The 16,333-nt window shown below is 40.7% G+C and overlaps 1 protein-coding gene across 1 annotated transcript in view; it reads right to left on the reverse strand.

Annotated features, from left to right (window-relative positions):
* LOC137658403 (ankyrin repeat and SOCS box protein 3-like) overlaps positions 1-14,765 on the reverse strand; it is a 41,625-nt gene extending 26,860 nt beyond the window's left edge. The window contains exons 1-5 of the mRNA XM_068393086.1: positions 14,585-14,765; positions 6,474-6,588; positions 5,693-5,854; positions 1,797-1,906; positions 523-692 (exon numbers count right to left, since the gene is read on the reverse strand). Of these exons, the coding sequence (XP_068249187.1) occupies positions 523-692; positions 1,797-1,906; positions 5,693-5,854; positions 6,474-6,588; positions 14,585-14,665 (638 nt within the window). The 5' untranslated portion in view covers positions 14,666-14,765. The remainder of the gene's footprint in view (positions 1-522; positions 693-1,796; positions 1,907-5,692; positions 5,855-6,473; positions 6,589-14,584) is intronic.
* Positions 14,766-16,333: the final 1,568 nt, after the last annotated feature.

Genomic DNA, 16,333 nt, shown 5'->3' on the forward strand with positions numbered 1-16,333 from the left:
TCCCTTTTTGACTTCTTTCTCCTCCTGTCGTACTTCTCCCACTGGGAGAGATCGCCACTCCCAACAATTGTCATATGGTTAAGTCTGAGAAAATTCATGCCCTCTGCATGAAGGGCACTCATAAAAATGGCACAGGTCTTTGGTGATACTCCAGAGTATTTCCGCATGCATTACCGAAAACAGCACCAATTACTCATGAAGCCAAACATGCTGGAAGAGAAAATTATTAGAAATATTTTCAAATCTTCCCAGTCAGAGAGACAGCGCAGCTAGGCAAAGCACTTACAAGAGAAACAGCGTCTGTTACCACCTGACAGCTGATATCTAAGCGAGTTGTTAATGAGTCAGCAAGGGGCGGTCGCCTTCTTGCTACTGGCAGGTAAGTACCTGACGGTCGTTAACATCTTTTTATAAGTTTTTAACTGCTGCATTTCCTGCTTTGCTGTCATTGTTCTCCTATGTAAGGATGATAGTATGTATTTGTGTAGGAACAAATATAAAATTTGCAGTGCAAATACTCACCTAGCATTTACATCGCATCCTCCGTCGACTAGTAAATTGATCAACGGTAAAAGGGTATCTTGAACAAGAGGAGGAAACAGGAGAACATGGAGCGCAGTTCGGCCATCGTCATCCGTCCAGGTGAGTTCGGTACCTCTTTTCACAAGGAGCCGAGATATTTCCAAAAGACACTGAAAAATTAATAGTAATGAGAGCAATCAGATTTAAGACCTCTGCCAACGAAGATTGTCACTACTTTACTCAAGTCTACAGCCCAAGCTTTCTCTTTCTCATATACTGACCATGAATGAATCTACAGTACTGTATAATATCAACTATAACTATAGTCCATTTCTTTTAGCGAGGTATATTTGCACCGACTCGCAGCGGTGCCCTTTTAGCTTGGAAAAGTTTCCTGATCGCTGATTGGTTGGACAAGATAATTCTAACCAGTCAGCGATCAGGAAACTTTTCCGAGCTAAAAGGGCACTGCTGCGAGTCGGTGAAAATATGCCTCGCTAAAAGAAATGGACTATACAATTTCGATCTTGATCCGGATCACCTCTAAAATGTAATAAGTTCTTCCAGAGTATAATACCTATTCGTTGTCAAAATTTAATGAAAATCTAGCAAGAAGTTTTAACGTAATCCTGCTCACATTTGGAAATAGCAATACAAAGAATTCCCTGAAAATAGTAAAAGCTGTGAATCCCCAAGGAGGAGGCACTAAAGTAGTTATACAGCTGGAAAACCCATTGAGCTATAAATGCATGCACTAAACTACAGAGACTCGGAAATCACATTTATTTTCTAATAAATGGAAAGTGTTTGGATTTGTAGATACAACAAAAAGCTACCCTTAAGTGTTGGGATTGTGAAAAAACAAAAAAATATAACGGGAATCTATGAATGTGCTTAAGAAGATTATTATAACCCTGTCTAAACATGGCCGCTGGTGAATGAAACTTCAGAAGTTCAAACTTGCTGCGAAAGCTTTTCGGTTGACATGTCTCGTTTCACAGGAATCATCTATTACATGTCAAGACTTATCCTTTTTTTTTTATTTCTCAATTATACTTTATTTCTCTTTTTCCCTTAAAAATTAGGCTGCTTTCCCTGTTGAAGCCCTTAGGATGTAATATCCTGTTTTTTCAATTGGAATTATATCTTGGCTAGTATTAATATAAAAATGAAAGAATAAAAAACTTACTTTCAAAATCCTTTATATTAATATTCTCCTGATTCTTTAAATCTTCATGAATGAAGTAACTTTGGATTTAAAAAAGGTCACAAACCTTTTCTGCAGCTACATGAAGCGGAAGACCGTAATGATAATCCTTTTTATTAGGATCTGCTCCGGCATCTAACAATAACTCGACGACTTGAATGTTGTTGTTTGCAACAGCTGGAAGTAATTAATGACTCATTAATACAAATTAACCCTTCAATAATACTCCTAGATAACCTATATATCACTATACAGTACTCTACAATATGATATTTCTAGAGTAATTTGCATTTTTCCTAACTATACTGTACAAACCTGAGTAATTTAATAAGACGTTTTGCCAAAACATGTTCAAAAACTTTAGATAATATGGGAGTTATGTAAACTCGGCAGTAATCAGCTGGACTTGAGCTACTACAAACATGGTTACATAACAGAGTAACATTACCAATTCTCCAACAGGGGCTATAAAAACCTCTTCTGACTAACTTGCAGAAAATAACAGATAACTTAGGAGCAAAGAAATCTGCTGTCTTTATAAAAGACAAGAGGAAAAATACCATTTGTTATGACACCTCTACAGGTGAGGCCAGCACAGTAAGTTAGGCTACTGGGTAGTTTTCTCTGTACCAGGACTAGCTGCATTAGCAGGTCTGGGTTCTGTGTGGCGAGTGGCCATTTGGGAGTTACCAGAGATACGATTAGATTTAGGGTAGTAAGCACCTTCTGATCACCTTTAAATCGGACAGAATGGCAGGAATTGTAGACATAGGCGATGTCCCACAGGTGTTGGAAGGAATCTTCCAAGGCCACTGCTAGTACGGTTCTTGCGAACAGGCAAAGGAAGTTTCTTGTTGAGGCGATTGGAGAACAAGCTGATTGATGGGGAATCCCAAAAAGTCAAGAGATATTGAGCAAAATCCAGAACCCGTATGTCCTAGACTTTGTCAGTGTCATCTACTGTCTAGCAATATTTGTGGTCTGCTTACAAATATTCAAGACCTTGTAGTTTCATCCAGACAGAATGATATTCTTTTGTGTTCAGAAACTTTGGTAGGTAGTAGGCTGGCCAGGGCACCAGCTGCCCATTAAGATACTACCACTAGAGAATTATCGAGTCCTTTGACTGGCCAGACAGTACTACATTGGATCCTTCTCTCTGGTTACAGCTCCTTTTCCTTTTGCCTACACATATACCGAATAGTCTGGTTTATTCTTCACATTCTCCTATGTCCTCATAAACCTGACAACACTGAGATTACCGAACAATTCTTCCTCGCTCAAGGTGTTAACTACTGCAATGTAATTGTTCAGTGGCTACTTTCCTCTTGGTAGTGTAGAAGAGAGACTTTAGCTATGGTAAGCAGCTCTTCTAGGAGAAGGACACTTCAAAATTAAATCATTGTTCTCTGGTTTTGGCTAGTGCCATAGCCTCTGTACCATGGTCTTTCACTGTTTTGGGGTAGAGTTCTCTTGCTTAAGGGTACACTCGGGCACACTATTCTATCTTATTTTTCTTCCTCTTGTTTGAAGAACTCATCGAAGCTTCTTATAACTGGATTTAAGAAGCCAATAATTTTGAAATGGTGCCATTCCTAGGCCCAGGGGAATGGCGGTGTATATTAGGACTAAGTACCTTGTTTCTCATAAGTCCTGCTATGAATGTGGATGTCATGAGATTCAGTTTGTGGCAGGCGTTCGATCTACCGAAATGCAGACATGGATAATTCTATCTTTGACTGTCTTCTTACCATTATAGCTAAGATACAAGGTAATACAAAGGCCTCTTTTGTTTTTCTTGGTGATTTCAATGCTCATCATAGGGAGTGGTTAAAGCCATGGCTTATGAACTTTGGACTTTGTCTCTGAATTGGGCTGTGAGGAAATCATAAGTGAAGCTACTCATAAGCTGGTAACTGCTTGAAGCAAGTATACAGTGACTCCCCTGGCATTATAACAAGTAAGGTTGGTTCTCCACTTTGAACATCTGATCATTCCTTGATTTCATTAGTAATGAAGACAGAGCAGCCTGCCTGGGATGTGTCATACTCATGTAAGATTTAAAAAAAAATGCTCATGAAGGGAAGATCACGTATTCCATGTCAGCCATGTGAACGATCATATTTTCTTCTTTCACCAGAATCCTGGACTGGAAAAGCTAGAATGAAGCAGATGTCACAGGCCATAAAGTGTCTCCACTACGCAAGGATGTAGAGACCACTCTGACCCTACAACCTGCCACTGGCAACTGACAGTGTCTGCATTTGCATTCCTTTTGTAAAGAATATACATGGCTGAGAGCTCTACGATGTTGGTGTACTGCCCAGACATACATCAGCTTTGTCAACTTTTAAAGTGAGGGGAGAAGTGAAACCATGCCCCCTTGCTTGTTGGCATAGACTACTATGGTGGTGTTTTGTTGCTCAACACTAGCTTACAGAGCAGAAATGGTGATTGCATTCCCAGGACACTGATAAGCAGTTTTTCTTCTAATGACCAGAAATTTCAGGCATCCATGTCGTTCAGCTGTGCGTACCACCCTCCTCCAATGCATTTGAGAACAGTTGCATGTCCTGAGGTGAGGAGTCAAGTGGGACTTCACTGGTAAGATTTTCCTTATCCAGCCAATAGAAAGACCAGCCCGTGCCTTTCCTCACAGGAACCGGGTGGTTCAGATATCCCTGGAGGTTAACCAGTGATCCTATAAACACCACTGAAGAGATCTCTGATGGAGGCACATGTGAAATGAGCTTATCCAGCAAGTAAGGTGGCAAAGAAGTCTCTGCCATTGTTGAGCTGGGATATTGTTAATAAACAATATCACTCTTGGAGATGGGGGTGGGGTTGAGTGGCAGTCTAGAAAAGGCAACAAGTACCAAAAATGAAGGACACTCACTAACCAGGACTAGTCCCTGTGTTCTGTCTTAAGTTTCCATAGACATGCCAGGCGACTCATTACTCGTTGCAGCAGGAAAAGGGGAATGCCGATATCAGAGTCCCTGTGTATCTTCCATCTTCCCCTTTCCTGACCTGAACAGGTTGGAGGACTTGAAAGAGATTTGCATACACAAAATCCCTTCGATTGGAGGTCACAGGTGACTCTCATCAAGAACTAGAGAGTGGTTGCAAAGGCCTTCTGACCCCTGATTACGCATACATAGCTCTCGCGTTGCAGACACCACTGTAAAGCCAGAGCCCTTGAAAAAGACCGTGCTAAATAAATGGATAAAAAAATGTTGAATGTCATTAATTTTGACAACTTTTAATTTTTTTGAAACAAAGGTTTGAACATTTTTGCTGTTGAAGCTAAAAGGGGTGATACTGTACAGTATTATGAGATTATGAACACGAAAAAGTCTTAGCAAATATAAGTCATTGGTGTAAATGGTTCTATTAAGGCCATGTAGTTACTCTTCTTCGTCCAATTCAACATACACAGCATCTATGAGTAGAATTTGACTGCTAGGTCCTCTTGTCGAGAACTAAAATACGGGGATGAGCCCCAATGTGCATATAGCATCGATTTCTCAGGAGCAAATCCACTTGAATGTAGTGCAGAAAGAGTGGGATCAGCATCCAGAACAGTTAGTCTGCTTGCTACATCTGGCCACAGCCCACTAACCACTACAGTGTGGGTATCATCAACTACCTGTAACTCTTTCACTAAAGATTCCTGCTCCACTTAAGATATTCCCTATTTTAAAGTCTTGAAAGTTTTGTACAAGCGTAGGAACAAACAAAGCTTGTTTTCGGTGCTTGTCGCCACATGCTTTAGCTCATAGGAAATGACGGTGCACCTTGAGAAGTATTTCCAATGGTTTGTACTTCCCACGAACTCCAACATTCCACATATTTCTTTTATTGAAACTTTTGCGTCTTTTGCTTTATGAATCTACAGTATTATTACCTCCTACAGTACATCATTCAGTTTAGTAACTAATATAGTAGATATCCACACCTTACCTCTTGGTAATGGAAGCACCCAATCATCTCCACTTTTCATATTTGGATCTGCCCCAGCCGATAGTAAAAGTCTTACGACATCTTCATATTCGGAACCAGATTTACAAGCCAGCTGAAGAGCTGTTGTGCCTTCATGGGTTAAGGCATCAACTTCTGCATCATCTGAAGATGAAATCGATTCAGTAAATTTTTATTGTCCTCCATCATGTATTTATAAGTTGGACAGTAATTCTTTTGGTAAGGGAGAAGGCAATTAAAATGGTTCAAATGATTTTTGTCTAAGAGAAAAGAGAAGACTATTAATCTAACAAAGCCTGCAACCCATCAGTCAACTTCCCATTATTTTCAAAATCTGAAATCACAAAGGATTTTATGATCAATTGGTGTAATACATTTAAATATTGATACTTATTCTTACGCAGCAAATATGATACAAACAAAGAGTACTGTATTACAGAGCATAAGATTGAAATAGCATTCATTACTTTACAGTAAATAAAAGATGATACCATATAGTAAGCACTAGATTAATAAAACATTTCTTATGTACATTGCATATATGTAAACACAAATAAATCATATTTTACACAGGGCTTGCATATGTATGTCACCCCTGAAGATAAAGAAGTTCCGTGGCCAGCCATGAAGCAAGCCCACAGTCGAGTAGGAGTAAATGTTTGGCATCAAATGGGAGTTTCACTGCATTAAACAGATTAGCAACTGGTGTACACAGTACAAGAGCTGAAATACATTTGCCTTCTTTAAATACAAGTCCACATACCACATGCCAGTAACAAGCGTACACATTCCACGTGACCTCCATCGGCTGCTTCGTGCAAAGGTCGCCAACCTCGGTTGTCGTGGCCATTTGTCGGACTCCCGTTGTGCAGTAGTTCCTGGAATCGATTACAAAATTATTCTCACAAAAATTCCTTTAATTCCTCTTCTCTCACATGAAAAATCATTTAATATATTTAAATCTATCCTATTATCCTGCCACAAGGAGTACTGCACCAATCATCTATATGATTGACACTGCTGCCAATAATAGCATCAAAATAATGCACAGCCATAAACAAATATTGTTTAAGGGATATTTACAATTTACATTATTTAATTATGAATGTCTTCTCAGTATAGGGTCTTAGGCACCCAAATGCCTCCGAAGTCCAGTGCAGCTCTGCCCTGGTCCTGGGACTTGAGGGCTGCATGACATAAGATCGCCTCTCAGCTTGCAGACTACTCTGTGTCATACCAGTCAGGCTCGTTCGACAAATTTTTCCCACCTAAGTGTGTCAGCCAGAGGAGGTGCCATAAAGTTCTGGAGGAGGAAGTCCAACCAGGACTCCCTCCTTTATAGAGCCTTGACATTGCGGCCCTACAGACCTCCTGCCCCTCCAGAGAGAAGACGGCAGCGAAAGGAGAGGCGGTGCCTAAAAAGCCCTTTCCTCAAAGGTCTGGAAACTGCTTGGACCTCGTATACACCGACTCCCCTGGCGTTATAACAAGTAAGGACGGTTCTCTAGTCGGGACATCTGATCATGCCTTGATTTCATTAGTAGTGAAGACTGAGCAGCCTGTCCCTGATGTATCTTACTCTTGTAAGATTTATATGAAATCTCAACCACACTGGAATAGGATTTTGCATGATCTTTTGGGCTTGAACTAGTCACAATTGTGTAGTAGTGTTGATACTGTTGTCCGTTCTCGTGTGCTAAGGTACCGAGTGAAGGAAAAACCATGGTTCAATGATGATTGTAGACATGCTTATTTGGAGAAGCAGGAGGCCTATCATCTTTGGAAGGGTAACAGATCAGATTTGACCTGGAATAACTATACTCGGCTTAGAGCTTTTGCTCAGAGAGTTTATGCTTCAACTGAAAAGGAATACAATCTAACCATAAAAGAAACCCTTTCTGGTACAACCCAGGAAGATAAGTGGTGGACTACCTTTAAATCTGCACTCTTTGGTATAGATGCAACAGTTCCTCCTTTACTTAAACCAGATGGCTCAGTCACTCACTGTCTAAAGGAAAAGGCAATCCTTTTTCCTGATGTTTTTGACAGTAAGCAGAGTAATGAAAAACTCGAACTTCCTTATTACTGTTTTCCCGAGACTAAACTAACTAGTTTGGCTATTCGATCGTGAAATTAAAGCTGTGTTGGTGAACCTTGATGCTTATGGACATGTAGATCCAAATGGTATTTTTCCTTTGTTTTTTTTATCAAGACTGCAGATTTCTTAGCTCCAAAGTCATCTGTCATTTTGCACAAGTTAGCAAGAAGAGGTTCTTTTAGCACTTGTTGGAGAATTGGTAATGTTACTCCACTATGTAAATGTGTTTGTGGTAGCCTAAGTCCAACTGATTACAGTGAACCCTCGTTTATCGCGGTAGATAGGTTCCAGACACGGGCGCGATAGGTGAAAATCCGCGAAGTAGTGACAGCATATTTACCTATTTATTTAACATGTATATTCGGACTTTTAAAACCTTCCCTTGTACGTAGTACTGTTAACAAACCACCCTTTAATGTACAGAACACTTAATGCATGTACTACAGCACCCTAAACTAAAACAGGCACAAATATTAAAGGCGATTTTATATCATGTGTTTCCTAAACACCTAAAAAGCACGATAAAAAATGGCAACCAATGTTTTGTTTACGTTCATCTCTGATCATAATGAAGAAACAAACTCATTTAGTGTACACATATATGTACGTATAGGTTAGTTTTTGCATCAATTATATTGATTATACAGTACTGTATGTTGATTTTTTTATTACCAATGTTTTAGTTTACGTATTTTTCTTAGGACTTCCAAATGAAATCTTTTTCTTTATGACGCCGCCTGAAACGACGGCGTGTACGCTCAGTAAACAACCACGCTCAGAACAAACAAGGCATTTAACGCGCATGATGATAGTGATAAATAATGATACAGTACATACAGTATTTACAGTAAAAGCATTTACAAAATATGTTACCTTACAAATATAAATTATACAGTACTTGTACGTAGCAAAGCAGGAAAACAATTTGAGAGAGAGAGAGAGAGAGAGAGAGAGAGAGAGAGAGAGATTGTTTTACGTACGTAAATGTAAATTTTAAACAAAAAAAATATGATAGGTTACAACATGTAGACTTTTAAAACCTTCCCTTTAACTTAATGCATACAGTACGTACATTACTAAACTATAAAACAGGTTAAAGTAAAAAATAAAGATTGTTACTGTACTCACCACGAAAGAAGTTCAAGAAAAACTTGAATGACGATGGCGATGAATTTGCTGCACAGTAGAAATGATGATGATGAAGCTGATGATGTGTTCTACTGTGCAGTCAATGATAGTATTTTACGTCTCTTCAGACGGAGGTGTCTTTTCCTGGGACACCTCTTCAACTTCTTCAATTTCTTCCGAAGGCGTACTAGCAGGAGGAACTGGCTCTTTTTTGCGAGGCTGGAAGAACATTGTGATCGGAAGTTGTTGCCGCTGCTTCTTTTTTCGATCCAAGAGCATCCTGTAGGGAGTCGTGATGTCATCGACCTTATTTGAGAATTGCATCGAGCGAACCATATCCTCGTCCCACTCTTGTAACATTTCTTTCGCCTCCTTCATATGGTTGCAGAACTTGGCAAGCCGTTCTAATGTTAAGCCCGTTTCTTCGACATTTTCTTGGGTCTCTTCCTGGGTACCCTCACTCTCTTCCTCACTTGCCGATTTCGTCAGGTCTTCGAGGTCTGCGTCAGTTAGGGGCTGGGAATGGCAGTCCAACAACTCGTCGACGTCTTCAGTCGTCATGTCGCCAAACCCGTCACCTCCAATTATGGCAGCCAACTGCACAGATTTCCGTATTGCAGAGTGTTGGATTTCCGACGGAGTAAATCCCTTGTCGTCGTAAACAATATCGGGCCACAGCTTCTTCCAGCTCGCATTTACGGTTGCAGGTTTCATCTCTTGAAGTGCCTTTTGAATATTCTGCAGGCACGTGGCTATGGTGTACTGCCGCCAGTACGCCTTCAAGTTGAAGTCTTCATCCTCGTCATCTTGGGCAGCATCCACACACGCAACGAGGTCCGCCAAGGTATTCTTCGTGTAGAGGGCCTTGAACGCCCTGATAACCCCCTGGTCCATTGGTTGAATTAATGACGTGGTGTTGGGTGGCAGGAACTCAACCTGAACGCCCTCACGCGACAGGTCAGTTGCGTGTCCACCAGCGTTATCCATAAGGAGAAGGATCTTGAATGGCAAGCCCTTCTCTAAGAGATATTCATGGACTTGCGGGATGAAACACTGGTGGAACCAGTTGGAGGTCAGCATCTTCGTAATCCATGCTTTTTGATTATGCACCCAGTACACGGGAAGGAGATTCTTATTTTTATTTTTCAAAGCGCGAGGATTTTTCGACTTATAAATAAGCCCCGGCTTTAACAAAAATCCAGCAGCATTGCCACACATCACGAGGGTAACGCGATCCTTGAATGCCTTAAAGCCAGAGGCTTTGGCTTCCTCTTTGAACAGGAAAGTTCGCGACGGCATTCTCTTCCAAAACAAGCCGGTTTCATCCATATTAAAGACTTGTTCCGGCTTGTATCTACCTTCAGCGATAATGTTCTTGAAAGTCTGGTTCACGTAAGTTTCAGCAGCGGCAGTGTCAGCGGAAGCAGACTCCCCATGTAGGGAAACGCTTTTCAGGGCGAAGCGTTTCTGAAACTTCGCAAACCATCCTTTGCTTGCGGAAAAACGTTTCTGAGGCTGGGAATCAGTGGATGTCCCTGGTTGAGGATCATCTGCATCATCATCATCTTCAGCATGGTTGCCGTCGTCGTCTTTAGGTTCCTTTGCAGCAAAATTCTCATATAAGCTCAAAGCCTTTGTTTGGATGGTGTTCGTATCCAACGCTATGTTCTTCTTCCGGCAGTCGGCAATCCACACAGCTAAAGCACCTTCCATGCGTACGATCGTTTTATTACGCGTTGTAACGACTCGCTTCGCTGATCTGCTAAAGGTGATTGCAGCAGTCTTTCTAATGTTCGCCTCGTCCTTCTTGATGTAGCGAACGGTGGATTCGTTGATGCCAAAATGGCGGCCGGCGGCCGCGTAACTTCTACCATCTTTTAACATGTCGAGAAGCGTAACCTTCTCAGCTATCGTCGTCATCCTTCGGTGGCGTTTAGGCTCACTACCAGCCTTACTAGAAGCAGAACGCTTGGGAGGCATTGTAACAGAAAGTTCAACTTAAAACAGTCGCACACAGCACAGATTAAACTTCACAAACTTTAGAACGTCTACTCAGCAATACGCGGAAAGAGAAAGTGAACGATGCAGCCCCGCGAGAACTTTGATGCTGCGGGTAGAAGATGCGGGCAAAACACCAATCACAGGCTAGATAACAAAACTTGAGTTTTGATTCGTCATCTATCAGCGCTTGAACCAATCACAACCCGTCTTACAGTACTATGGCGCGTTGGTTACTCATAGAAGATGCCCCCGCGCATACTGAACGTACGTAGATTAAGTACAATACCGTAATAATAATAAATAATGATAATAATACTGTACAGTAATAATAATAATAATAATGATTAATAATAATAACAATAATAATTTTATTAACAACAACAACAATAATAATAATAATAACAATAATAATAAAAATTTACGTACGCTATTTTACGCCTCTCTCTCTCTCTCTCTCTCTCTCTCTCTCTCTCTCTCTCTCTCTCTCTCTCTCTCTCTCTCTCTCGTACGCTTACAGTATTCGAAATGTGATTTTTGCAACAAAGAATATTATTGGATGCAGTACTGTACTACGTACGTATACATACAAAAGATTCATGGAAAAGAAGCACATCCATTACAGTACACACCATTCTAATATGGTATGACTGCATCTGATTTGCGTTTCATGTTCGATTTAATTTTACTACGTACTGAATTATCGTATGATCACATTCTCTTTTCGTGTTTTATTTCTTTCTGTGCTAAATTATATATCATATGTAATGCAATGAACAATCAGTAAGAGCAGATATTACTAATTACAGTATTAATGGAATTACAGGTAACAAAATATCGTATTTGGTTGTCTTCAGATTTCGCGGTATTTTCGAATTTTCCGGAAAATCCGCGATATGTATATATATATGGGTTATGGGAAAACCCCGCGAAGTGGTGAATCCGCGATTGTCGAACCGCGAAGTAGCGAGGGTTCACTGTACCGCCCAATTTCCATAACTCCCATATTATCTCAAGAGTGTGAACGTCTTGGCAAAATGTCTTGGCAAAATTTCTTAATAGGTTTGCTGAAGGTAATCATCTGTTCCCTAGTTTGCAATTTGGTTTTCGTAAAGGCCTTAGAGCATGTGTTGCCATTCTTACAATCTCCAATGCTGTACAAAAATCCCTTGATTATGGTCAGGAAGTTCGTATGATTGGCCTTGATTTTAGTGCTGCCTTTGACCTTGTTAATCATGATGCAATCCCCTCTGCCTGTCCACTAGTGGGAGGATACCTACAAAGCTGCTGGTTCAGAGGGATGCTGCTTGGGCCAATCCTTGGACATTATCCATGATTCGTTCAAGGTATCACATCCCATTCATCTCACCTCTCCCTCCACTGGTCAAGAATCCAGTACAGTACTTCTGAACTCCTTTGCGATGGGATCAGCAAAAGGGTATGCCCTTCAGGCCAAAGTCCAGACCATGTTGGACAAGGGCCTTCTCCAGGAGGTCCTCGACAGGTCCCCAAGCTTCTTCAGTTGACTTTTTCTTGTGAAAAAGCCGTCTAGAGGCTGGAGACCAGTCATCAACCTCCCGGCTTTAAACAAGTTTGTCGAACAGATTTCGTTCAGCATGGAGACGGCAGACACAGACAGACAAGCGATAAGGCCGCAGGACTTCAAGGGTACTCTGGATCTAAAGGACACATACTTCCAAATTCCAGTCTATCCATCGTCGAGTAAGTACAGTATCTAAAATTCAACATCGACGAGAAAATATACCAGTTCAGGGAGCTGTGCTTCGGCTTTTCCACAGCACCTCAGGTCTTCACAAGAGTGTTCGCCCTAATGTCATCCTGGGCACACAAGCTCGGCATCCGTCTCCTTCGTTACCTGAACGACTAGCCAGTCCTATGCAGACTCGGAAACCTTTCTTCAGCACCGAGACAAACTTCAGATGCTTTGCCAAGATCGGGGGATCGTGGTAAACCTCGAGAAGTCATTCCTCCTTCCCACTCAAAGACTGGTATACCTGGGCATGATATTAGACACCAAACTACACGAGCCTTCCCATCAGATGACAGGATAGCAAGGCTGAGGACGGTCACAAGACCCGTTCTGAGAGGAGATTTCCCAGCCCAGAAGTGGTTATGTCTCCTCATACACCTATCGGCCTTGGCCTGTCTTGTTCCCAACGGCCGCCTCAGGACTTAATCTCTCCAGTCACGCCTGGAGTCCAAATGGAATCAGGCATTCGATTCCCCGGACACTCTGATCCCTATGGGACCAGAGGAAAGGATAGACCTTCCATCCTCAGATGGTGGGTGGCAGACGAGAACTTTTCTCGCATATGGCAGAGCAAATTTAAATAAATCATTAGCTCAATTATGTAACAAGGTGTTTGTAATATGGTGCAGACGGTTACAAACAACTTGACTTCATAGAAAATGAGATAGAAAGCACATTTTCTATGCATCCGGAAGTCTGGCAAACAAAACCTCCAATATTTTGACCGTATTTCCTTTCCGTTATTTAATTTTGATTACGGTAACTTATTCTAATACAATGATTGGTGTGTTTAGGTTAGACAGCTTCTCTTATTTTACCCGTTTTCTGCATTCTCCCCCCCACAAAAAACCCAAATTTCCCACTGTGAAACCCTGTTATTGTAGTTGTTAAAGGGGACCCTGTATTTCTAAATCTGATATTTGCAGTAGAAATAAATGTCAAAGTAATTGAAAACGCACTACCTAAGCTAGATAATATATATTTTCCTATCGAATATCCAAGTTTGGTTGAAACTGTAATTTTACCCTTTTCATTTACGGATTTCTGCCAGGAATCATTACAAAAACGTTCAAAACACCACAAAATACATTAAAATCCAGGAAGCCTTTGTATAACAGCGGCCAGTTCCTCACGCATTGATTAAAAATGGACATCAGCTAACCTACACTTTAACCCCTAACCTAACCTACAAGCTGTATCCTTACCTACTTACCTAACGGGGGGCTAACGGCCCCCCTGTGACCTTCTTACATTGCCGTATTCTAAGTTAGCTGTAATCAAACATACAGGTGGCCGCTATCATGCATACACCCCCAACTTAGAAAACGGCAGTGTAAGGGGGGTCGCAGGCCCGTTAGTTAAGCAGGTAAGGACACGACTTGTGGGTTAGGACCGTTAGGGGGAAAAGTTTAGGTTAGTTGATGTCCATTTTTAATCCACAGGGGAGGAACTGGGCCCCGATATACAAAAGCTCCAATAATAATAATAATAATAATAATAATGATGATAATAATGTTTTGACGTTACTGTTTGTAGAATGAGGAGCCTTTGTATATCAGCGGCCAGTTCCTCATGCGTTGATTAAAAATGGACCTAATCTTTCCCTCATAACCTAACTTACAAGCCGTGTCCTTACCAACATACCTAACGGGGGGGGGGGGGGGGAGGAAGGGGGGTGGTTAACGAACCCCTGTGATCAATCATACAGGGTGCCGCTATCATACATACACCCCTAATAATAATAATAATAATAATAATAATAATAATAATACCGCATACTACTTCACGTTAGAGGGTAGCCATTACTAGGCGTCTACCCTTAGGGTTACCTTGACATAAACTGTCACAAATATTAACATAATGACTTCGGCAGTCTTACCTGTAGTAGTGCTATATTACCAACTCTGGCTGCCATACCAACACTGGTGCTAGTATCATCATATGCCTCCGTAAAATCCATAATTATGGAAGAAGCGTTAATGAAAACGTTTCGAAGAGTTTTAATAAGAGCTTTGTTTACGTTTGAAACTGGCGTCTGTTTGTTTACATGGACGGCAGCTTCCTCTTCTTCCAGAAAAAGAAGTTAGTCAGGTCTTCCCAAAATAGTTTTTTAAATGTCGAAAGAATAGGCCCGGCTATTCGGTATGTGTAATAAGAGACAAAATGAGCCGTAACAGAGAGAGAGAGAGAGAGAGAGAGAGAGAGAGAGAGAGAGAGAGAGAGAGAGAGAGAGAGAGAGAGAGAGAGAGAGAGAGAGAGAGAGGGGGGGGGATTCTGCAATGTACAGCAATACTGTCTGGCCATAGGACCAATAACTCTTAGAGTACGTAAAAACTAGTGTTGTAGCTTAGCTAATAATAATAATAATAATAATAATAATAATAATAATAATAATAATAATAATAATAACAGGCACTTGTTAGAGCGCATACCTTCGCCACCTCCACTTTTGTTATGATATCACTATATAATGTTGTATATCACAAGATAGGTAATTGAATTGCGCATATTTTGGCACTAGTTTCATGCAAATCAGATAAAAGTTGGCCACAATACGCTATAAGACCTTTTTAACCTTGGCCTTGATCAAATTACTCCCAAAATCTAATAAAATTGTCTTTGGATCATCGCAAATCATTACACTAAATTTCATGAGATTTTCCCATATTATTATTATTATTATTATTATTGTTGTTGTTGTTGTTGTTGTTGTTGTTGTTGTTGTTGTTGTTGTTGTTGTTAGTAGTAGTAGTAGTAGTAGTAGTACTTGCTAATCTACAACCCTAGTTGGAAAAGTAGGATGCTATAAGCCCAGGGGCCCCAACAGGGAAAATAGCATAGTGATGAAAGAAAACAAAGAAAAATTGAATATTTTAAGAACAGTAACATCAAAATTAATATTTCCTACATAAACTATAAAACTTTAACAAAACAAGAGGAAGAGAAATTAGATAGAATAGTGTGCCTGAGTGTACCATCAAGCAAGAGAACTCTAACCTGGGGCAGTGGAAGACCATGGTACAGAGGTTATGGCACTACCCAAGACCAGAGAACAATAGTTTGATTTTGGAGAGTCCTTCAAGAAGAGTTAATTACCATAGCTAAAGTCTCTTCTACCCTTACTAAGAGGAAACTAGCAAGTAAACAATGACAGTGCAGTAGTTAACCCCTTGAGTGAAGAAGATTTGATTGGTAATCTCAGTGCTGTCAGGTTTATGAGGACAGAGGAGAATCTGTAAAGAATATGCCAGACTATTCAGTGTATGTGTAGGCAAAGGGAAAGTGAACCGTAACTAGAGAGAAGGATCCAATGTAGTACTGTCTGGTCAGTCAAAGGACCCCATAAATCTAGCGGTAGTATCTCAATGGGTAGCTGGTGCCTTGGCCAACCTACTACCTGTAACAAAAATATTTTTTTCCCTTTTTGTTACCTTGGTCGTGTTGTATTTAATTAGATAGGTAATTGAATTATGCACATTTTGGCACTAGATTCATGCAAATCGGATAAAAATTGACCACGGTTTAACATAAAGACATTTTTTACCTTTTCGTTAGCTTGACCTTTGACCCAATCACTCCCAAAATCTAACCAAATTGTCCTTGGAGCATGACCAATCATCCCACCAAA

Source organism: Palaemon carinicauda, chromosome 19 (genome assembly GCF_036898095.1).
Source record: "Palaemon carinicauda isolate YSFRI2023 chromosome 19, ASM3689809v2, whole genome shotgun sequence".
NCBI classification, from domain to species: Eukaryota; Metazoa; Arthropoda; class Malacostraca; order Decapoda; family Palaemonidae; genus Palaemon; species Palaemon carinicauda.